The sequence below is a fragment of the Hermetia illucens genome, chromosome 1 (assembly GCF_905115235.1).
Source record: "Hermetia illucens chromosome 1, iHerIll2.2.curated.20191125, whole genome shotgun sequence".
Lineage (NCBI taxonomy): Eukaryota > Metazoa > Arthropoda > Insecta > Diptera > Stratiomyidae > Hermetia > Hermetia illucens.
Window position 1 is genome coordinate 214,016,359 of NC_051849.1, and position 24,670 is coordinate 214,041,028.

A 24,670-nucleotide genomic window follows, 5' to 3' on the forward strand; every position below is an offset into this window, starting at 1 on the left:
TTCAAAATCTTGAGCCATTTGGCCAAGGTCCGTAAGTTGATGAGAAAGCCAGCAGATCTAGCTACGAAATCACGCAAATGACCTTTCAATTATCGCACTCAAGGCAAGTGCCTTTCTGTACAGTCTCAAAGATTCTTCCCCTCTCACAATTCCTGGTAAAAGTTTTTCCTGTAAACAGCAAATGTTTCATGCGAGCATCTCAACTTGATCGTCAAGTTGAATCCTTGAGGCGAGACAGAGATATACTATCAAAACGTGAAACGTGGAAATATAATAATAAATCCACTACGAGAAAATTTTTACTCTCAGAAAAATAGGTTAAAAAAAAAAGTTGGAGTAAGTTTAAAAAGTAGCAATCAATATCGACTGGGCCCAAATTATTTTCATAGATGAGTCGAATTTTTGTTAATCCGCAGCGATGAAATGTGTACAATCTGAAGGAGGGTGCACCTGATGGCCACATTCCAACAGTTTTTCCATGATTTGCCTGGAATGAAGCCGCTTTGGTATGTATCCATGATGTTTTAGACGCTTGAAGCTATCCAGCTTAGTAAGAGGAAGCCTGCCATAAACATTCAGTTCGGCCTGTCAGTTACATCGGAAGAGCCCGCAGTGCACTGGGCCGCCAACTGACCTGAAAGCACCATCCACGTACCAGTAAACCAAGCAGCATCATTAACTCAACTCTGCGCGTAGCATTGAGACGCCAATTTGAGATATCTTTATGCGTAAGCATTTATAAAAAATGTTTACCAGTGATGAAGATGCCATACAATTCTCGCTTACAGTCTACCCCCTAAACAGCTGGGTCGACCGTCGACAGGGCGTATCACTTAGGTAAAAATTGTTCAATAGTTGGCGATGAAGGGATAAAAGACTTGTTATTCAACACTCAGAGGGGAAAAGACACTTTCTAGAAGTTCGGATAGAAATTGCTATCGGCAACAATCAAAAGGCCAGGAAAATAATCATCTATTGGACTTAAGGTCCCAAGCAAGAAACTACACACAGGAGAACCCATTTGAGATTCACGACGAAAGGAGATTCCTGACAGCAATTGAAGGATGCAGCGTAGTACCCAACCTGTGCGCTGCTTTCTGTGACGGGTCATAAAAAAAACTATGCAATTTATTAAAGTGAGATGAGGGGCGATCAAAGGACAGTATAGGTTCCAGGGCAAAATGTGGATTAGTAAACACGAAAGAACAAACCAGGAAACGACTGCTAGACCAACACTAACATCTCTACTACCAAACCCTATCTCCACCTTCATGTGGTGATCGCTGGAAGTTGTTTCTTAATGGAAAACTGCAGACGAAGAGTGAAGGCGAGTCTCCCGCGACTAGAAATGAGACAAATTGTACCAACTGGTCCTCCAGGTTGGGGGTTGGGTAGAGCTGACAACCCTAAACAGAAAACCAGTTATAGAGCCAAGAAAGGAACCTCGGGTTGGATTGACAACACAAAGCCGAAGCCGGCTATGAAAACGCACTAACGATTCGCGATTGTTTTCTAGCCGATACCCCAATATAAGGTTGATGTAACAAGAGATGCGCTGGACAGGAATCGGTATCCCGGAGAAGAGCCACTACACCATATATTATAGAGGCCACCCGGTAAGCCATGTGCTCGGAGTAAGCTTTCTAGTCCGCCAAAAAATGAAATCTGCTGTTATCGGCTTTGAAAATATAAATGAACGGTTATGCCCTCTGCGTTTGCGAGGCAAATGTCGAAATATAAACCTCATTAACATTCACGCTCCTACAGAGGAGATTGCCGAGTTGGAGAAAGGTATTTTCGCAAATCGACTACATTCTCATAAGATGCCGACATTTTACCACCGTTACTGATTGTAAAGCCGTTCCCTATGACACCATCGCACGTCAACATGGGCCGTTGATTGCCGTCCAGCGAATTAAGCCATCGATAGAACAGCGTGAGGAAGGCACTGGCCCGTGGCGCATTAAATGGTGGCACAGAAGAAAGAAATGACCTAAAAATAACCTCACTTACGCGACTACCAACCATTACGAATGTGGAAGAATCGTGGAACCAAATTAAAGACACGATCCACAAAGCGGCCTCTACAATCCTCAGGGTCACCAAGCCAGGCAGGCAAGCGGTACATTAACCGATATACTTTGCTTTGAAATGACCATGTTGAAATGAAGGTCCGCGAAAAGAAACGCCTCTACCACAAGCTTATCGGCAATGAAACCCTCGCCAATTGGCAAATTTATAATAATGCCAACCAAGCAAGGAAAACGATCGCTGTCACCCGAGTGGACCATTACGAAAATCTCTTCGATAAACTGGACACTCGGAATGGCCAGAGATTTCTATATTGATTTGCCAAAAACTGACACGAACGCACACAGTATATCGAACACATCTGTTCCGTTAATGACAAAAACTTTGCTTACCGACCGTCAAGCGCAAGATTTCAATTGAAGAATTTGTTCATCCTCCGCTTCCACAATCATTGCCGACATTTGGAACAGTTCCACCTGTCAGAGCAACTAATGCTCAGAGGTGGCAATGAGGAAGACGGGGCGGCAACTTTGTCGGCCGAACCAAAATCAAGTGGTCGAGGAAAACCTCCATAGTGGTGGCACCAGGAGACGCTGTATTACATTGGTTTACCGGCCGTGATGCAGTAGGCGAATGCTCCAAAAGCCTAATTAGGGCGATCAGACCCTAGGCTGCACGGGAACTCATCTGAAGTGGCAATAGATCGCGAAACGTTACCAGGGGTATACTAGTACTAGAATTCACATACTTCGGGAGAATTTCTGTTGTAGTAGGAGCAGCTTTATGGGAGTTGGGGTTGCGTTCAAACGAACAGTGACCTTCCGGCCTCGACGTGGTGTTCCGTTCCAACCAGGTGGAAATTTATTTACGTCTTCCATCCACCAGGATGAATGCTGAGCCATGCACTCTGTATAGAATGGTACCGTTGTAGCTTGTCACAGCGGACTCTAATTGTGGTCACAAAATCAATTGGTGTCTTAAAAAGACCGTGGGATTAAGTCCGCAAGGCAGGTACCCGCGTAAGACCATAGAGACGTAACTGTCAGCGCAACTGAAATCGGGGAAGCAATAAAACGAATGAAATCATGGAAAGCAACAGAACCTATCGTCAGGTGTACGTTCAGCTCGGTTGTAGCGGTTGGCCCCCTAGTGGAAGCTTCATGGGGGTTGTGGTTACGTTCAAGTGAACAGAGAACTTCGGATCTCAACGTGGTGTTGCGTTTCAACACGGGTGCCGTACTCCTTAGTTCGATAGAGATTTAGGTAAGTCTTGAATCCACCAGTATGTATGCTGAGCCATGCACTCCGTATAGACTGGTACCATTGCAGCTTGCTGCGGCTGGGCTCTAATTGTGGTCGCAAATAATTCCATATCTTAAGACCGTTCACGAGACAGGTACCCACGTAGAACACCGTGACGTAACTGTCAGCGCAGCTGAAGTCGGTGAGGCAATAAAACGAATGAAATCATGGAAAGCAACAGAACCTGACGACATCGCATCTGAGCTCTGGAAAGCGAAGAGCTGGGACCCAACACTGCGGCTCAGTAAATTCTTTAATCGAGTTATTCAGGAAGGAAGAACACCATCTGACTGACAAGAAAGTTCCACAGTTCCAATATGGAAAACGAAAGGTATTCCAGCAGAATGTTCAAATTACCGTCAGATCCGGTTACTTTCCCATACCATGAAGATTTTTGAACGCATTCTTGATAACCGTATTCGCGAAATCGTTGAAATAACCGTGAATCAAGTCGAATTTGTCAAAAACTGCGGGACTACTGACGCAATACATGCTGCGCGGTTACTCATGAAGAAACACCGTGAGAAGCATCGCCCTCTTTACATTGCATTTCTGGATCTAGAGAACCCATCTTAGTGCTAGAAGAACTCGTGAGCTGGGTTCAATTGCTCTACCACAATCCGAAAAGTAAAGTTCGAAGGCGGGTGTATCAAAACCGCTTCATGTCTCTGTTGGTGTCCATCAAGGAACTGCTTTCCCACCACTCCTCTTTGTTCTTCTTGTGGTCACCACACCACCACGGGAGATCCAACGTTTAGCGCCCTATACACTGTTTTAGGCAGGTGATATTTTTCTAGCGTCTAATAGCAAAAGTGATCTCGAACAGCTTGTCCAAAATGGAATGATCACCGCATGAAACACGGTCTCAGGTTGAATTTTTTGACGACCGATCCCCATGAAACAGACACAATCACTGTCGGCAGCAATAATCTGCCCAGAACTGAGTGATTTAAATACATCGGGACAATGCTATCTGCCAATGGCGAATTGCTTCACGCATAAACGCAACCTGGATGAAGTGGCGCCCCACAACTGGTGTTCTTTGTGGTCGACGTATCAACGAACGTCTCAGATCTAAAATTTACGGCAATGCCATTCGTCCTGTCACTCTTTACGGTTCTGAGTGTTGGCCGACTATAAAAAACACGGCGTCTTGCGGTAATGGAGACGAAGATGCTACGTTGGACTAGTGGCGTCACACGTTTAGATTACATCCGAAATGAGGATATCCGCCACCGTTATGGGGTTGCACCGATCGTGGAAAAGTTGCAAGAGAGGCGTCTTCGATGGTATGGTCACGCAATTCGTGCAAACGAGAATTCACTTGCCAAGATTGGTCTGAACATCGAAGTCGATGGTAAACGACCAAAAAGCAGACCTAAGCAACGGTGGCTTGATACGCTAGATGGGGATTTGGATGGGGATTTGAAAACCTCGAGATTACACCCAGATCAGACATTCGATAGAGCTAAATGGCGAAGCCGATCACGACGAGCCGACCCCGTTTGTGAACGGGACAAAGGCTAAAGAAAAAGAAGATTGAGAATCTCGAGAAGGAGCTGAATCGGTGATCACTACTACCGATGGAGGATCTGAGCTGCAAAATGGTATACAGGTTGGGGGATCTGGGTGCCAGGAAAATTGCTGAACAACAGGTTTACGTGAAACAACAACCAACAGAGCCTCTTTTAGCTTACAGAAACTGTTCTGTTCGAAACGTTTCACCATAAGGTCAAAGTTGTTACTGTACAAGGCAATGATTTTGCCAATCCTCATGTATTCCTCGGAGACTTTGATCCTTAGCAAGGAAAAATTGCGAACTCTTGGCGGCGTTCGAAAGAAGAATCCTCCGCAGAATTTTTGGCCCCCTACATGAGGATGGACGATTCCGTAGCCTACACAATGACGAAATTTATGAGCGATATCACGACGGTCAGGTTGTGGATAAAATCCGGCTCAACAGGTTGCGGTGGGCAGGTCATTTCCCCTGTTTGGATGAGGATGATCCTGCCCGGAAAGTCTATAAGAGCAATATCTGTGGTAGAAAAAGAAGACAGGGCAGACCCTGCCTGAAATGAAGGGATGGCGTAGGTCAGGACGCCAGACAGCTTTTAGGGATATCGGGGATATCGGATATTGGTGGACCTTGGAGTTCCTTATTAAGGCAGGCCTAGACCGGATACCGGTTGTTGCGCCATTGATGATGATAGGGAAACACAAAACGTCGCGTCAAACTTCCGATTTCCCCAACTTGTTTAGGTATGGGCTGGACATGAGCAATTTTCCAAGTCGATGGAAAGATACCGTGAGCGTATTCGTTTTTGTTACTTAGTTTATCTGTATTCAACCATCTGTATTTCAACCATTGAGCAGCTTTCGAGGAATGATACTCCGCAAACGCTGACGCTATTCAATAAAAGGAGGACTGAAGATTGTTTCCAATATTTTTGCCCTAATTCCGGCACCTGACAAGAGATTCTTTTACGTGAAATAGATGGCTTTCTACGATACAATTCTCATTAAGGTCTCCTGAATATAACACCAAAGGACGCTAGTTGGACAGCAATGTCCGACCAATAAGGGCACACAAAGTTCGAAATCAATGGAAACTTCTGTTAGTCTCCATAATCTAATTGACAAAGTGTTAACCGACGTGGATTTAACAACGATTCATGAGACACCATTGTTACCACGAACACAAAAACCCAAAATTGCAAAGGAAAACATTCAACAAACTCACCTTTCACTGTCTGCCTCTAAAGCTGCCGCTTGATCTTCTTCGCTATTGACATTGGACTGCTGCTGTCCCGGGACACTTGCCGTGGACGAAGCTTGCGCTTGTTGGGGCGTGGAAACAGTCGATGATGCTTCGTTTATTATTGTCATTGGTGGAACACTCTCTTGACTAATTGCAGCAATATTCTGTAGCGGGGATTGATTTGTCTGGGGCTGCTGCTGTTGTTGCTGTTGCTGCATCATTGTCTCAACAGCAGGTGAAATAGCTTGGGGAGTTGTGTTTGCGGCAACGGCCAAACCTCCAACGGCTGGAGGTTGTTGTTGCTGCTGTTGCACAGAGTTCATGTCGGCGTGGTGAATATCCATCGGAATGGCCGATGCACTGCTTGTCACTGGAATTCCCGATCCAGCGTACGATTGCGCGGCCGGTTGCGGTATGTAGACCTCAGGCTGTTGCGATTGCGTAATCACCTGTGCCATGGATGTTGGCTGGGAAATCGAAGTGGGTTGGCCCATTGTGGCTGGGGGCATTGACGTTACAATGTTGGCGGCTTGGTTTTGATCAGCACAACTGGCAGGAGCGCTCATTCCGACATTCACTGTTGAAATCGGTTGCGTTGGCGCTTGGGACTGTTGCTGTACTTGCGGCACGAAATTTGCAGGGACTCCGTTTTGTATGCTCATGTTGGAAGGAAGGGTGGCTCCGTGTATGTTGGGGGCTGTCGACTGGCTTTGCTGGTTGTTTTGATAGAAATGTGCAGGCTGCGATTGGCCTGGCATGTGAGGTGTTTGCTGATACTGTTGGGGTGGAAGCGATTGATGCATTTGGGGCTGTGAATAGTTTTGGCAAACCATGTTTGCCTGTGAAGCACTTGCGGGGACCGTGTTCGGCATGGATGCTGTCGATTGGGGTATCATGCCAGATGGCACGTTCGATATATTACTACCTAAAGGCTGCGATTGTTGCTCCGCTAGCGGTTTTTGCAACGTCTGACCAGGCGAGTGGGTGGCATTCGACATTATATTACTCATTCCTGTGTTGTACATTGCGTTCGATTCCGCAGATTCAGAGCCTACGTCGGTATTGTTTTCTACTATAACCACTCCACTGTCGTTGGTCACGCCTGCTTGCGCCGTTGACGGTGCAGTGTTACTAGTCGTGCTTGCTGCACTATCCGAGCCCTGCAATGTGCTGTGATCTAGGTAGTCCATGCACATCCAGCGGCCCCGTTTGAAAGGTTCCGTTGACTCGATTTTCACTACTTTGAATCGTTCATTTCTGTGATGCATGTCCTTTTGGTCACTGTCGCCTTTGCCGCTCGGCGGGCCGACAATGTTTATTCCGGCGTCAGTCATACTAACGTGAACGTTCGAAAGGTTCTGTCCTGGCTGGCCGCCGACCCCGCCAAGGTCGGAGTCCACGATGACCAGCCCATATTGCGAGCTGGTCGGAATGACTGGTGCCGTGCCCAAGGCACTGTTTGAGAAGAACACGTCCTCCTTTGAAAACGTGTCCTCTGAAAAGCTAGGCGTCTCGTTCTCCATGTCCGTAATCCGACTATTGTCGTCGGTGTGAGATTCGTCCAGATCGTCGGCAGAGTCCTCCCCGTTGTCCGCGCTCAGTTTGTTTCCCACAGTCACGGAGGTGATCTGGAAGGAGGAGGTTTTCGGTTTTCGAGGCATTGAAGCGCTTAGTAAAGGCTGATTGCCACCGCCGCTACTAGAGGTACCGGTGCCGGTTGCGCTGCCGCCGCTGCTGCTACTAATCGACGTCGAGTTGCTTAGGCTCAAACTACTTTCCGTATTGTTGATTTCGCTGTTCACTCTTGGGTTTTCGCTGCCCAATCTTAGGCTCTCGCTGGTCGTCCTGTGGATGACGTGCGGCTGGTGATGGTTATGACCATGATGGTGGTGGTGATGGTGATGATGCTTCCCGTCTGGTTGCGACGAATTCGAACTAGCTGTCGCCTGGCTGTGACCATAGGACATCAGCGTACTTGGGATGCTCTGGCAGTTTGTGTGCTTCAGGGCTTGCTTGCCCGAGAAGGGAGTGACTTTGGTGATGCGGGATTCCAATTCAAGGGGGTCTATCGAGTCTATCTTATCCGACATGTCGAACCGCGCCTGGTGCGGTCCAAATCGTCGTCGGCCGCGGTACCGTCCGGACCCGGCCTGTCAGCAATGTCCTCCCGCTGTGGCTTCCTCGACACTTCCTGCTGTCCGTCTGCTTGCTCCGAGCCGTCAAACGTGCCAAGCTGCAGGGGAGAGAGAAAGACGCGGTGAGTCAATTTGTTTTCAAGTTTTCACGTACGAATCTGCGGGCGCTTGATTGCTCTTCGTAACTGAAAAATTATTGAGTTAAAATCTTATCGTTTACAATTGAACAAATTTGATGTGCGCACTCACACTGTGGCAGGGACCGTGTACACTTGACGTACGTAGCCTGTCCCTCTCGCGCGCACGACCTTCGGGCGAGTACGTGTGGCCGCCTCGCTCGCACAATGCAAGTGATATTAATCCATCATCCTTCCGCTACCGCAAGACCGAATTCTCTCTACCACGCACATACGACCAGCGGCGGAACTGGATTTGACGTTTCTCAATGACGGCAGTCACGCACACTAGTCCACTGGGGCTGTCCGCACGCGTGCACCGCACAACTACTCACGCGCGGCAACTGCTTGCTCACTTTTTGTCACCATTCCCGACTTTGCACTGATTCCGTTCACTCGCTGTCAAACGCGCCCCATATGCGGGGAGTCCGCGTAGCCGACCGGGGTCCGTCCTGGGTCCTGGCGCCGTCCAGCTGCACTCGCTCGGTGGCCTGTTGCCGCCGCCGCCGCCTGTCCGCTCGCGCTCCGCCTGCCCCGCACTCCGCGATGCCCCCACAAACTCCGATTGCAGCCTCTGACAGATCTTGTCACTGTAATTGCATCTCCTTCTAGCGCATTCGATCAAAGTTGAGCGCAAAAAACGTACAAGACCGACAGACACTGCACCGAGCGCTATTAATGGTTCTTGCCTCGCTCACGAAGATTTCCTTTCCAAAAATTCCTCTCTTGCGCAAAGCGTTCTGCTAGCTGCAATCGTGTAATGCCAAAACCTTCCGAATTATGCCACAGATTAGCGCACCTCCAACAGGCAGCCCACAACTCTTGGCCACTGCATTCGACCGAATTTCTGCTAATTATAATCCGCCCCGACTACCTCTGCCTGAAATCGCCCAGGATCCGCTCCTTGCACTGTCCACCGACACTCTAAGCTCTTTTCCACTCTTGTTTTCAAAGCTACGTCCGTAATTTCGTCAATAATTGTTTATTTGCAGAAAAGCACCAGTCTGACGACAGTCCGTATTTAATCTGTTCTTAGGCCACTTCACTGCAACACGATCCACTCCACTCGAACGTCTTTGCAATCTCGATCAACAGTTTAAACGGAATTCACGTATTACGAAACTCTCACTTTGATTTTCGACGAACTATGGCACGCAAAAGTTTGAAGACCAGAAAAGCAGAGAACTTCACCATGGCTGCCATACTCCTTTTCACTGTCTTCTTCTTCGTGTGAGTAATGCGACTCGATTTCCGGATAGCATCGCTCAGTGTAGGATAAGTGATTGATTGTCTCGGGCAGATCGTTGGATGAGCAGAAAGTTCGCGTTGCGAAAATTAAGTGGGCTCCAGCATTTTTCGGGGGTGAAACACACCATTTTCACCGTAAACATTAGGAAAGTTCCAGGTAATTGCCCTGGTATGCAAATCCAATCACCGGTGACTCATGGCAATCCATGCAATTCTAAGAAACTTTTGTTTGTTATTATTTACATTTCGACCCACCACCGTCTCGTCCCGGATATCTTCTACAATTTCCGAAGATTCCGAAATCATGTCAAATCCACTTGTCTTTTCAAGACCTGAATTGATCAAAGAACGAGCTTTTTCGCTTCAAATTCTACCCATTGGATCAGGCGTACAGTCCCGCATATAATTTACACAGACGGGCCTCTCGCATGTGAGTGTCAACGACCTAAACTATGCCTTGCTCCAAGGTTTGAATTGATTAAATATATAAACAATACTTTTTTTGCCGGGACGATAAAAACACTTAGAATTGTCAAAGATTTGGCATTGAGAGCCAGAAAATCTAAAGATTTCTTTTGAAGGTTTCTTTCAGTGTTTTTGTTTGAAGTCCAAAATGCCGAGAAAAGTGGCGTACAGTGGTAAGAAGAAAAAGGAGCAGCTTATGGCGAAGCGGCAGAGAAAAGGTAACTTGGATTTCGAAATGACCACAATACATGGAAGCGCCAACTCTTGTTGCAAACATTGTGAAATTGCACTAATCTAGCGTGGGAGAGCTAGCTCAAATGGGAGGTCGTTTACTTATCGTGATACAGAAACATCTACCGACTCCTCGTGATAATTTCTTCGTCTGTTCTGCGACGCGAGAAATTTTTCATTAGATCTTTTGGTTCATTTCCTCGCAAACTATCAGGAGTTCTCAGTGAATGAAATATTGGGTTGGGGGAAAAAAAATGTCGTATTTGTGATCGAAATTTGACGCTTTATTTAACATACTTAGAATTATCCGATTTAAGTCAAATAAGCGCTGTTTTGTTCGCAAACTTGTTGCCATTTAGAAGGCAATTTCATTATCCACCAATGATGAACCACTTGGTGTAACTGGTCGCCTCCATATTTAACTAATTCGGCTGTAATTCTATCGGCTCCTGGCGACTTGCGATTTTTAAACCGATGAATTGCACGGACTTTTTCTCCTATACTTGGTGGTGGCAGTATTTGTCCGTTGTCTTCAGTTGGCGGGACCTAGGTGATGTCGTAATTCGAGCTTGGAGCACCATGCCAACGAGGTAATGGTCCGAATCGATATTGGCTCCCATATATGTTCCGCAATACACGCTGCGTGGTTACTCATGGAGAAACACCGTGAGAAGTATCGCCCTCTTTACATTGCCTTTCTGGATCTAGAGAAAGCGTTTGACCGTTTGACCACACGAACTCATCTGGTATGCTTTACAACAACACTTCGTGCCAGAAGAACTCGTGCGCTGGGTTCAATTGCTCTACCACGATCCGAAAAGTAAAGTTCGAAGTATGGCGGGTGTATCAAAACCGCTTCGTGTCTCTGTTGGTGTTCATCAAGGAAGTGCCCTCTCACCACTCCTCTTTGTCCTTGTTATGGACACCGTCACACGGGATATCCAACGTCCAGCGCCCTACACACTGCTTTATGCAGATGATGTGATCTCGAGCATCTTGTTCAAAAATGGAATGATCGCCTCATGCAACACGGTCTCAGATTGAATTTAAACAAAACTGAACTTCTGACGACCGATCCCCATGAAACAGGCACAATCACTGTCAGCGGCAGTGATCTGCCCAGAACTGAGCGATTTAAATACCTCGGGTCAACGCTATCAGCCAATGGAGAGCTGCGTTATGAAATTGCTTCACACATTAACGCAACCTGGATGAAGTGGCGTTCCACAACTGGTGTCCTTTGTGATCGACGTATCAACGAACGTCTCAAATCTAAAATTACCGCAATGTCGTCCGTCCAGTCGCTCTCTATGGTTCTGAGTGTTGGCCGACCATAAAAGACAATGAACGGCGTCTTGCGGTAATGGAGGCGAAGATGCTACGTTGGACTAGTGGCGTCACACGTTTAGATCACATCCGAAATGAGGATATCCGCGATCGTTATGGGGTTGCACCGATCGTGGAAATGTTGCAAGAGAGGCGTCTTCGATGGTATGGTCACGCAATTCGTGCAAACGAGAATTCACTTGCCAAGATTGGTCTGAACATCGAAGTCTATGGTAAACGACCAAAAGGCAGACCTAAGCAACGGTGGATTGATACGCTAGGTGGGGATTTGAAAGCCTCGAGATTGCACCCAGATCAGGCAGTCGATAGAGCCAAATGGCGAAACCGATCACGACGAGCCGACCCCGCTTGTGAACCGGACAAAGGCTGAAGAAAAAGAAGAAAGAAGAAGATTCATCAAGGCTGAGATGTGGCGGCGTTCAATCAGCACGTGGTCAATTTGTTTGACAGTGGTCCCGTCTGGAGAGGCCCACGTATGTTTGTGGACCGCTTTTCGCGCAAACCAGGTACTTCCAACTACCATTTCGTGCGACACTGTTAACTAACGACCTTGCTCACTTTAAAGCTATACGATCTACTGTGAAGTCAATGGTCAGAAAGGCGCGTAAAAGGTACCTATTGAGCGTCGAAGCCGCCCTTGCCCGCGGTAACTTAAAACTCTTTTGGTCTCACGCTCGCAACTCTCGTAATCCAACTCATTCTGTCCCTTCTTCTATCAGCTTCGCTGACTCCACTGCCAACTCCCCACAACAATCCTGCGACCTTCTCTGCACCTACTTCTCTTCAGTGTTTTCTTCCTCGAGCCCTTCACCCTCTACACCTTTCATAACACAGACTCCTCCGAATCACTAGCCATTCCTCTCCTTACGCCTTCCTTGGTTGAGTTCCTCATTGGTAACCTTGACCCCAATGTCGGACCTGGCCCCGATGGGCTTCCTAATCTCTTCCTCCTTAACTGTCGAAAACACATTTGCCTCCCCCTGTGTATAATCTACAACAAAAGTCTAGACGAATGCTACTTTCCCCGTCTCTGGAAAGAGGCCCTTATCATTCCTATCCTCAAGAGCGGAGACCCTTCCCTTGCTGTGAACTACCGCCCCATTTCCCTTCTCTCCTCTTGCTCCAAAATCCTAGAAAGATACGTCAACGACTGGTTGACCGCGCACTTCGGTCATCTCATTGTCAAAGAGCAGCATGGTTTCGTGAAACATAGATCAACGGCTTCAAATCTTCTGGTCTTTACCAACTTTGTTGCTAAACGCTTGAATTCACGACAGGAGGTACATGCTGTTTATACTGATTTCTCCAAAGTCTTTGACACCGTTGACCATAACTTTCTCCTCTCTAAACTTTCTTCGCTAGAGTTCCCTCCCTCAGTCATCTCCTGGCTTTCCTCCTATCTCTCATACCGTTCCTGCAAAGTTTCTTTTCATGGTCACTCATCTCGTTCCTTCTCTCCTTCCTCTGGTGTTCCCCAAGGCTCTATACTTGGCCCGCTACTCTTCCTGTTTTTAAGGTTTTGTGTGAAACAAAACCTTGTTAGAATCGATTCGATGTCTGTCTGTCCGTCTGTCTATCTGTCTGTCTGTCTGTCTTTATTTTTTTTTTTTTTTTTTTTTATGGATGGAGGTGGAAATCTTAGAAAGACACTGCCGCGCCAGGTTGCAGCAGCGTGTGGGATTCTCACCCACTAAAACCACCCCCATTTTCTCCTTTTTCCTTCCCCGCGGGACCGCCGCAAAGCATTACTTCGCGGGGTGGACTGCGCTTTACGCGGCCACGCCTTCCGTTCTTCGCGTCCTCCTTGCGCGCTCCGCTCTTGCCAGTTCCTCTTGTATTCGGTTGATGGCGGTGTTCACCGCACACCAGTTTCCCTCCGATTTCAACATTTCCCCGACGATATTCTGCGGACTTAGAGTGGTTTTCAGGCAGTCTTCCAGACTCCTCCTTTCTGAGAGAAATCGTGGACAGTGGAACATAACATGCTCCGGGTCCTCAGGTGTGCAACCGCATTCAGGACACAAGCCTGAATTGGTGCAGGTACTTCCTGTAACCACCATGTCCTGACAGGAATTGCGTCAGATGGTTGTTAATCTCACCGTGTCGTCGCTGGATCCACTCTTCAATACGGGGAATCAAAGTGTGGGTCCAGCGACCCCTCTGCGAGTCATCCCACCGTTTCTGCCACTTTTCCAGCGACTCTCGCCTTGCCGCCTTTCGGCATTCTGCATCCTTTTCAAGAGGATTCATTTTCCTCGTCTCGTACAGGCAGCGTGTCTCACTTGCCAGAATGTCTATCGGGATCATTCCCGCAATAACACACGCTGCCTCGCCTGATATTGTTCTGAAGGCGCTGCACACCCTTAGCGCCACTAAGCGGTAAGTCATATTTACTCTCCTACGATTACTCTCACACGCTAATGCTTCCTCCCAAACTGGTGCCGCATATAATAGTGTGGAGCGAACCACTCCGGCTACAAGTAATCTGCGACTGTACCTTGGACCTCCAATGTTAGGCATCATCCGCGCTAATGTTACGCTGGTATTTGCCGCTTTCTCACAAGCATAGTCCAGATGTCCCCTGAAATTGATCTTAGCGTCAATCATCACCCCCAGGTATTTGATAACCGGCTTCGAAGTGATGACGTGACCACCAACGCGAATATTAATCGTATTCCTCTTCCTACGATTGGTGATCAAGACCGCCTCCGTCTTTTGTTCCGCAAGGTCAAGCTGAACCATCTCCAGCCACGCTTTTATGGCGCTAATGGTTTCGTTAGCGTACATTTCGACGTCTTCAGGTTCTTTCGCGACGACAACCACAGCTAGATCATCTGCGAAGCCGATTATCGTGGCCTCCTTTAGCACGGGAAGGACAAGGACCCCATTGTACATGACGTTCCACAGGAGAGGACCCAACACTGAGCCCTGTGGTACTCCTGCGGTGACGGTGTACTGCTTGGATCCCTCATCCGTGTCGTACCACAGTGTCCTCTCCGAAAGGTAACTGTTGAGGAGCTTAGTCAAGTAACTAGGGACACCCGTGTTAGCCAGTGAACTTTTTATCCACTCCCAGCTTGCGGAATTGAACGCATTTTTGATGTCCAATGTCACTACGGCACAGCATTTTTTAGACGACATCGCGTCTCGAGCCAGCTTCAAAACAACGTCTACGGCGTCGATCGTTGAGTGGGCTTGACGAAATCCAAATTGTCGCTCCGATAGTCCATCCTTGTATTCGATGATAGGGAGCAGTCTGTTGTAGATGACCCTTTCGAGCATCTTTCCTGCCGTATCGATAAGGCAAATCGGTCGGTATGATGAAGGGTGTCCTGGGTGTTTATTCGGCTTCGGGAGCAAAACTAGTTTTTGCCTCTTCCACCGATCGGGGAAAATTCCTTCTATCATGCATGTCTCAAACACGCTGATAAACCAGTCGGGTCTGGTCTTAAGGGCTCTATTGGGAACAGCATCCAGACCGGGTGCTTTGTTATCACCAATTCTCCGGCAAATTTGCATAAGTTCCTCCTCAGTTACCGCAGGTATGGTGTAGACGTCGAGTGCTCGCTTGTGTTGTTTTCGCTCCCCTTTATCCGGGGGGAAGAGCGCCGTCACGATATCGAGCAGAAGATGCGGACAGGTCAATTGTGGTGTTCGCCCTCTCATCTTCTTCATAACTATTCTGTACGCTGTTCCCCAGGGGCTTTGGTCTGCCTCTGTGCAAAGCTCCTTGAAGCATTCTCGCTTGCTGGTCCGTATAGCCTGCTTAAGCTTACCTCGAAGGTTCACGTATGCTAGCCGTTTTTCGTCGAAGTCTGGTCTTGCTCTAGATCGTTGGCAGATCCTTCTAGCACGAAAACATGCATCCCGTAACACCGCGATCTCTTCATTCCACCAATAGTTTGAGCGCCTTTTTGCGAGAACTCGTCGCCTCGGCATAGCAGCGTCGCATGCTCTTGTTATGCGTCCCATCTGTCTGTCTGTCTGTCTGTCACAGCCGATTTATTCGGAAACGGCTAAACCGATTGTCACGAAAATTGGTAGGAGTATGCGATCTGCCGTTCCCTTTACATGCACCAACTGACGCTATTTTGTGTTAAGTTTAAGGGGGGGCTCCCCATACATGTGAAAGCCATGTGGGGTATCAAATGAAAGGTCTCAATTAGTACTTTTCAAGACTGGTCCAATATTTGACATTGGGTGAAACATAGGGGAGTGAGGGCTCAAAATATGACCCCCAAAAAGTGTAACAGGTCTCGTTCTCAGAACCTATCCAACCGAAAAATCTGAAAAAAATCTCAGTAGTGCATCTCTACGAAATCTAGGCCTCAAAATATATCCGGTTCCGATATCTGCACCAATAAAATTAGTAATAGTATATTTCCACATTTTAGAAATTTACCCGGCACCCCCCTTATGTTCATCCCAGAAGTACAAAATTTGGCATGCGTATAATGAAGAATATAATGCACAATTTGATCAAGTTTGAAGAAAATCCAACTATTATTAACAAAGTTATAGGGGGTGAAACTTTACAATTTTTTGTGAATTTCGTGCACTCTACAACCTGCATGACGTCATCATTACATATCAATTCGTTAATACCACAACTAAGTAAGTTCGTATAAATTGGGTGGAAAAGAATTATTTGGTTTTAGTTCTTTAATTATTTGTATATGAATATCAATTATTCCGAGACATGTATGTATGTAGGTATATAGTATATGCGTGTTAATGAACTTTGCGGGTAGAACCTAATTCAGATATAAGAAGTAAATCCGAAATATGGGTACGATCAATTTATATACGTGCCTATATGTGTACAGTATTCCAAAATAGGCAATTTGTTTGTTTAGGGTGAGCGTAACATATACGGCTGTAATATGTACGTATGTCTCGTAGTTTTGTAGCTGTATACGGGTAGAAAAATGTGCGTTGAAATTTCTTAGATAAGATGAACACAAAACCTTTATACCCGAAGCACGAGCTTCCGGTATTTCGACTTGTTTATCAATGACCTCGCCTCCATCCTTACCTGTCCGTATTTGCTTTACGCAGACGACCTTAAATTGTTTGCCTCTGTTTCGTCTCCATTGGACTGTGCTCTCTTACAATCCAACCTTGATAATTTAGCCCGTTGGTGTTCGGTCAACAAGCTAACACTGAATGTCAACAAATGCCACTGGATGCGCTATTCCCTGAAACCTTCCCCATCATCCTTTTCCTATTCTCTCAGTGGTCAACCCCTTTCACTACTGACTTCCTTCAAAGACCTGGGTGTAATATTCGACGATAAACTTCGTTTCAATTCCCACTTCGTTGACATCATCAATAGAGCTTCCAAAATGTCTGGTTTTATCCTACGTTCCTCGTCCGACTTTACCTCAATCCAGCCCTCCTTAATACTCTTCAATTCCCTTGTCAAAAACATCCTTGAATACTGCTGTGTAGTCTGGTCCCCCTACCGCATCCGTGACGGCCGCGCTCTTGAAGCTGTACAACGCAAATTCACCCGGACCCTCTTTTACAAAAAGAACCTTCCACGGGTTGATTATCCGTCACGACACTGCACCCTCAATCTCCCCTCCCTACAGCAACGCCGTATCTTTCTTGATATGTGTACTCTTTTCAAACTCTGCAATGGTCTGATGGACTGCTCCGCCAACTCGGATATTACTCTCCGTATCGCCTCGTCTCATAACACGCGTAATGCGGACATTTTTTATGTACCCTTTGCCGAGCTCGAGATTTACTTTCACTCTCCGATCCCGAGGTTTTGCCGGTCCTACAATGCCCTACAGCTTGGTTCATTTGACTCTATGTCCCTCTCTAGCTTTAAGCGCAAAATATGCCATTTACTTGCTCCTCTCTCTGAGGACAATATGTAATAAGAAATTTGCTTTCTGTGTATTGTCCTCATTAAATAAATAAATAATCCGCAGTCCGTTATCATTGGTATCCTTTAAGCCATGGGAGCTAAGTATCGCCTGAATACGAGCTCTCTCCGTGCTTGACTGCAGATCATCAAGGAGGCAATATTATAAAAGAGAAAATGTGGGTAGCAGTTTAGAAAGAATGATTGTCTTTTTCGTAGTAGCATTAGTTAATAGAGATCTCGGTTTGCTCAGGTTTGCCCCTCCCTACAAACGACACTTCAGGATCCGAGTGCAATTGGGGAGAGGTACTGATGCTTTACCTCCCCCATTGTTGGAGCGAGTAGGTCTGATGACAGAGACCTTTCAATTTTTTCCCCCGTAATATTAGTTGCCGTTGCCTCAACCCCTTTTTTAATGGACTTTAAGTCTCGAATGCCTTAGAAAAGGGGGTCTTAAGAAGCCCGGGTCTCAGTATCAATTTCGATGAAAAAATGATCCATCGTGAATCTCGACCATGCGCTCGCTTTGCTACTTTTCTGTCCCTCTTTGTTAATAGACGAAGTTATGGCACAAGTCATGATTGCACCGGTAATTTAGACGCGTAGATTTTTCTATGGTTAAAAAAGCGGGCTGCAATAGTCAAGGGTTCATTCATATTCCAGAACCTGGCTTGCCTGGCTTGCGTAGAGGCATGCAAGCGTGTGTCGCGTGGCCCAAACAAAGAGGATACTATACACTATTTACAAAGTTTAACATAGTTAGCCAAGGATTACCAATAAATGTTTCCTTTGATTTTTTCCAGGTACACAGAACTACCTAAAGAAATTTGCTTCAGAATCGGATGATAGTGATGATGAAACACCTCCAAACCCTCGAGTCGAAAAGTTTCATTTACAGCCAGCAGAAAGCCATGGAAGAGGTCGTTACGCTTTACAATTTTTCAAGGATAGCGACAAAGAGATCGCCCAGATGAAACAGAAAGCGCGTGATCCATTGGTGTACGTTGATTTGAAGGATCGCGAAGTTACAGATCAACCTTTTGAAAATTTCGATTTCCCAATTCGACCCCCTTGGAACTATAAAATGTCCAAGGAAGAATTGGATCGCAATGAGAATCGATATTTCACTGTAAGTTGGCTGGGGGTTTCCTTCAATCAGAAGTAGATTTGTATATTCAATTTTTCAACAGGATTACTTGCAAAAACTTGGGGAGCAACACCAAGAAGAAGGTAAACATTTGGGTCTGTTTGAATTGAACCTGGAGTCCTGGCGGCAATTATGGCGTGTTTTGGAGATATCGGACATTGTGCTGATAATAGTCGATATACGTTCTCCGGTATGTAGTGATTACATTGCATCCTGGAAAAATTTGTTGATACTTCTCATACCTTACTTTTGCAGACATATATGTTTCCCCCTGCATTATTCACTTATATCAAGTCAACTTTGAAGAAGGATGTCGTATTAATTTTAAACAAAATCGATTTAGTAAGACCTGAAGTGGTGGTGGCTTGGAAACATTACTTTCTAGACAAGTATCCAGGGATTTCGGTAGCACTGTTCGCTTCTTACCAGTCGCGGAAGGCAAATAGTCAGACCTTTTGAGAAAGTGAATAAGATCAAAAACTACTTTAGTTTTGCATTTTACAGACATGAAAGTTACCAAAAGAGGACCGAATGTAAAAAACAACGGTGAATGCGCTTTGGAACTGTTCAAGCAAGTGAAAAGTATTGTTGGATCGGAATTGAATCTGACAAAATGGGAGGAAAAAATCCACGAAGATATAGCTGCGAGCATGCTTGAAATGGATGCCAAGGCCGATCAAGAAGTTGTTGTGAAACCAGAAAACTATCAATTGGAAGAGCATGTTAGGTACAAAAATGGCGTACTAACTATTGGCTGTGTAGGTTTCCCAAATGTGGGCAAGTCATCGATAATAAACACTTTGAAAGGCCACAAAGTTGTTAGTGTCAGTCGCACCCCAGGTCACACGAAATACTTTCAAACGATATATCTAACCGAAAATGTGAGATTGGTCGATTGCCCGGGTTTGATATTTCCTTCGTCAACGCCCAGGGGTTTACAGGTGATTTTGGGTAGTTATCCAATCGCGCAGCTGAGAGTGCCTTACGAGTCAATCCGCTTCGTTGGTGAGAGATTAGATTTACCCAGTGTGCTGTCGATCCAGTTACCACCTGATTATTCTGAGTGGTCCCCGTTGGCAATATGCGATGCATGGGCTTTGAGGAAAGGATTTTTGAGAGCCAAAACTGCCCATCCAGACACTTATCGTGCTGCCAATAATATCTTGCAATTGGTCCTACAAGGACGAATCGTTCTTGATTTCTTTCCACCAGAATTTGTGGAAAGTGAAGGTAAGTCCCGCCCGATTTGTATCAATCGAACCAATTTAACTTACAATTTATTTTTAGATACGTGGAAGACCCACCCAGATATTGCAGAAGTTGAAAAAATACAAAATAAAGAGTTAGACAACGCGGGACAATTGGTTCACGATTATTCTTCTCATTCAGATAATGAAGGTACGCGAAAACTATTAAGAAAATGTTCGTTTATTGATAATGAATCCTTTCTAGATAATAAGAGTGAATCCTCCGATGAAAGTTCTGAAGAAGCTAGCAAACCTGCAACTATACCTAAAAGTGGCAATGCGTTTTCCCTTCTAGATGATGAAAGTGATTAAAGTGCTACAACAACTGATTGGGATAAATCGAGATAGAGGAAAAAAAATCCTCTGGATAAAAGTGATAACCTGCTGGGCAGATTTTTATTGAATTGTAGTTATTGTATTGCTTGGCTGGCAAGGAATTTTCCGGGATAACATTCTTATGATGATTGATTTGTTTGCTCAAATATGGTTTCCCATATTATCTATGTTGTGATGATAATAAAAGTAAAAGTCTGAACAATTAAGGCGTTTGTCATCGTCTTGTATGGAGGATGTTTATTAGTCAATTTTAGAGAAGAAATCTCTAGACCTCATAGGGCTGAAGTCGAACAACGAAACGCAAGGACACCGACTTCTTCTCTTCGAGGGGTGGATCAATGCATTTACGCACAGGGTGTTGGACTCCCGCACCAACTAAACACCTTCTCATCGTCAGAGAGCTAGCCTGGAAGCGTTTGTCACATTACTTCGGGCTAGGCCCCTTCAATTCAGGGAATTTCTTTCATCCACGGAAGGGGAGGAGGAGAAAGGGAGCTGTCAGTTCAAGGAACCATGTCATCCAGCTCCTCCACCGGTCGAGCTATATCTTCTTTGCGACAAGAAGGACCCGAACGTAATGAGCAACGCGGCCAGAGCTGTCAGTGCTCCTCAGCATTTCTTCGACATTGTTGTCTGGAACGAGATCCACTTGTGCAGGTAAGACCGGAAACCTCCACGTCCACTTAAGGACTAAGTAAGGGAATAGTCAGTCTCACCATGCTTCTGGTTCAGGCACGCACCTAAGTTGCCAATGAGCCGCCCAGTCCATTTGCCTCTAGTTTCATTTTGCCAAGAGAGTTACAACCTATCTAGGGTGCGTTGCCGTTCTTCGCGAGCAACCACCTTCTTTGGCTCATCTCCCTTGCGCTTGTATATGGATTGACGCTCCTTAGTAAGAAGGGCAACGGGGATCACTCCCGCGATCACCATCATGGCCGCTTCTGAAACAGTGCAGTAACCAGACGCCACCCGCAAAGCACCCCGTCCCTGTACTTTCGCGAGACGCTTACGATATACCTCCTGGTCAAGAGCATCCGCCCATACCTCTGCGCCGAAGAGAGGGATAAACTGCGTTGAACCCATCAGGAGACGTCGCCTGCTAGACGTAGCACCCCCAATATTTGCCATTAGCCTACTTAAGGCCGAAACTCCAGCTGCAGCCTTGTTCGTTGCTGCTTTGATTTGCTCAAAAAAGCTCATCTTTGAGTCAAGGGTCAGTCAAAGGTTAGTTTTCACTCAATTATCGACTCGCAGAACAATATGGGATGCAGAGTCGGAATTCTCCTTTTAGTGAGGATGACTACTACGGTTTTTTTTTCAGTGTAAGGTTGAAACTATCCATCCGCTTACCCGTCGCATCAAAATGCCGAGTCCGTTTGACACAATTTTGACCGTGAGTCCAGTAACAAGCCCTGCGACATCATCTATGCGACTCTTCTAGCATGTCGAGTTTAAGTAGACTATCATAGGAAGCGTTTCAGAGGTCCGGCCCTAGGATGAATCCCTACGCTACCTCCGACATGACCTGCATCCTCCTCTGACCCTCTAGCGTTCCATAGAGTAAAGAGCGGTTCTTCAGATAGTCCTTCAATTTCCGTAAGAGATAGTCCGGCACGTGTAAAGTATCGGACGGCAACGACGACTTGCATGACAGCATCAACTGTGGATCTCCCTACTCTAAAACTGAACTGCCATGGGGATAAGTCTCCAGCAGCGCGTATTGCTTCGGCGGGTTTTCTTCTGATGAGCTTTTCCCAGCAGTGTCAAGCATACAAAGTGGGCGGTATGAAGACGGCAACTTAGGGCCGCCTTTCCCTTTGATGATCAGCGCAAGCCTCGCCTCCTTCCATCGAGAAGCCATCTTTCAGGCAAGCGTTGTACGTGTCGAGCAGTAGATTTAGCCAAGGTTGGAATACTACTTTTTATACCTCTGCTAGAATACCATCAGGTCCTGGCGCCTTCTTGTTTTTTAGACAGGACTGCCTATTCCCCTCGTACGGGTTGCGCAGGGAATAGTACCCGTACAATGTGTTCCATCTGCTCGGCCATAAGCGAACAGTGTTTCCGCAGAGCCCCGATTTTTCGGGTTACCAGTTTTTTACCGAGTCCTCACGGGTTCCCATTGACCTCGTCGACCTACCAGCAGCGAGTCTCATTTTGGGTGATCTGTACTTTGTCCGCCAATCATAGAAGGTTTGTCACGTCTCGTTGCCCTCCTGGGCATAGAAGTTCCGCAGACCGTCGTTATCAAGTTCATAACTGAATTTATGACAGTGTCAGCTGCAACGCAAGCACCCCCCAGGAGTACCCTCCAGCGCGGCCCCACGTGTTCCAAGAGTTTCAAAAAACCCCCGGTATTCACCCTCGCAACGTTCCATACAGAGATAGAGCGCCGGCGTTGCGCACACCGAGAGTTTGTGTCAACCACTTCGAAGGCAATGTATTGATGGTCGCTTGCCGAGAAATCTTCTAGAACTCGCCACCTGTCCCCAGTGACTCCGACGTGGGCGCCGGAATGTTGAGGTGGATCCGTTGTTTAAAACTTCCAGTCCTGTTTCCGCCGCCATTTTGAGAATTCATTTCCCTCTGGAATCTGGGTGAGGCATGGCGCATTCAAGTGCCTTGGCATTGAAGTCACCGCCGACCAGGATCCGCCTCGCTCCTCTAAAGCATCAAGTCACTGAAAAACGTTATCCAAAAACACCGACTCCAGACAAAAGAGGTTGCCGTCGCGAATCCAGGTGTCAGCGGCACCTGATATGTCAGGTTACCATGAAGCTAGGTCCTTGTTTCGGTACTGCTCACTGATGAGCACTACAGCCGATTCGGTCCCCGCAGCAAACTGCGCTAGCAACTCGTGAGCGGTTGCACTCCGATGCATATTGATTTATTTAATGCGAATCATGCTGACGACATCCTAGCTCTTTTCAGTTCTGCTCTGTAGACTGAACACCGCCCCGAGCTCGCAGTATGCGCAACATTTTCATCAGACGGGCCACGGTCCCTGCATAGGACGCAGCTCTCCTTTTCGTTGCAAGTGTCCGTTTCATGGGCTGCCTGGCCGCATTTGCTTCATGTTGCCTTTCTATCAGGTCCCCGACAGGTTGCAGCCCTGTGCCCATAATCCACACATCTGTAACAATTGGTTGAGTGACCCGGATTCGTATCTTACACACAACCCAGCCAATTCTGATTTGCCAGTGTTTAGAAGCTCCCTCGCGTATTGCTTGGCAACTTCCACCACAGCGAGTTTTTGGCCTCCGAAGTTCGCAGAAGTGATAACAAACATTAATAACCTCCGGATATTCCCATTTGATGGCATAAGAATACCTTGTTCATCTCTGTAAGACAGTCAAGGTCTTGGATTTCCAGAGAGCACATGGGCTGGAAACTAAAGCTTTTTCTCCCAGACCGTCTCATAGAACGTAACTTTATTTGTTGTCCTCGGGCCTAATTCAACTAGGACTCCACGACCCTTCGTTTTTCGAATGGCTTGATCTTGTAACGGATTTCACTGAAGACTTCTGCAGAAGTCTTGTCTTCAATCGGCTTAATAAGCAGAGCTGACGGTCTAGTCCTTTTTCGTCTCCCCACCTTTCCTCTTGGTGCTCCATCCTTCGTTGGTTCTGATGATGCAGCGTGTTGTTGCTTTTGTCTCTTTTCGCTTTCTTCTTTTGAGCCCTGGAGAATGCCTGAGTGAAGTTTCCTTGAGGTGCCCCCCCCCCTCCTTTCGTTTTTTTCCCAGTTCGCTCTGCAACGGTCTATGTGCTATCCGTTTAGCGCTCGCGGTGTTCTCATCGGAAGACGCAGTTGTTTCTGCTTCCCACTCACTTACTCTCCATGTCCGCCTATAATAGGAAACTCTATCCAGGAGTTCCTCCAGCGTATTTCACCCCTTTGTTGACGTTCTGGAGGAACGTCGCATATCGCATGCGCTTGACAACTGCCGCGCTAACAAATGCGCGGCAAAAACTTTTCTTCTTCAGCTTTCGCCAGAGTAGTCGACAGTGGTCTCACTCGGCTTATACGCGAAACCATTTGGTTAGTTTCAGCAGTTGCCATTGTGCCTCTTTCCACAACTATAACACTGCGTGGTACTGTCTTGATGCCGTGTCTCCGTTGCAGGTGCCGCTTCACTTTGTGAGTCTTCTTCTCTGTTTGCGCATCCCGATGCCTCATTGGGTATTTCAGCCTTTGCTGGCTCCTTCCCTGGCCTTGGCGCGAGCGACGCATTTTCGTCCTGCGTATAAAAGCAGCCAGGTCATTCCCTATTTCCACTATCTCCTCATTCGTATTGTTTGTATTCGCCATTTAAGTTTTTACCGGCGCATCGTGTGCAAGGGAGCGGTCCGCAATAGTCAGGAACGGGCAT

General features: G+C 46.7%; 2 protein-coding genes across 3 annotated transcripts in view; one reads left to right on the forward strand and one right to left on the reverse strand.

The window, feature by feature from the left end:
• Positions 1 to 9,796, reverse strand: part of LOC119661690 (protein bunched, class 2/F/G isoform) — a 121,505-nt gene extending 111,709 nt beyond the window's left edge. Inside the window, exons 1-2 of one of the 2 annotated variants that reach the window (XM_038071136.1) lie at positions 8,476 to 9,796; positions 6,074 to 8,324 (exon numbers count right to left, since the gene is read on the reverse strand). In XM_038071136.1, coding sequence (XP_037927064.1) covers positions 6,074 to 8,181 — 2,108 coding nt within the window. In that variant the 5' untranslated portion in view covers positions 8,182 to 8,324; positions 8,476 to 9,796. Of the gene's footprint in view, positions 1 to 6,073; positions 8,412 to 8,475 lie in introns of both variants that reach the window. The other variant, XM_038071135.1, reaches the window with a different exon arrangement.
• Positions 9,797 to 10,217: 421 nt separating this feature from the next.
• Positions 10,218 to 20,490, forward strand: LOC119661691 (guanine nucleotide-binding protein-like 1). The gene is made up of 7 exons (XM_038071137.1): positions 10,218 to 10,333; positions 18,372 to 18,697; positions 18,759 to 18,905; positions 18,971 to 19,160; positions 19,220 to 19,945; positions 20,003 to 20,113; positions 20,168 to 20,490. The coding sequence occupies exons 1-7, from the start codon at positions 10,264 to 10,266 to the stop codon at positions 20,272 to 20,274; spliced, it is 1,677 nt and encodes a 558-aa protein (XP_037927065.1). The 5' UTR covers positions 10,218 to 10,263; the 3' UTR covers positions 20,275 to 20,490.
• Positions 20,491 to 24,670: the final 4,180 nt, after the last annotated feature.

What these genes read in the sequence shown, in the direction of transcription:
- LOC119661691 (XM_038071137.1), top strand. Translation starts at nt 10,264, where the DNA reads ATGCCGAGAAAAGTGGCGTACAGTGGTAAGAAGAAAAAGGAGCAGCTT. An exon ending in TAGTCGATATACGTTCTCCG is followed by an intron (nt 18,906 to 18,970) that starts GTATGTAGTGAT and finishes TTACTTTTGCAG; the next exon opens with ACATATATGTTTCCCCCTGC. An exon ending in TTCTCATTCAGATAATGAAG is followed by an intron (nt 20,114 to 20,167) that starts GTACGCGAAAAC and finishes AATCCTTTCTAG; the next exon opens with ATAATAAGAGTGAATCCTCC.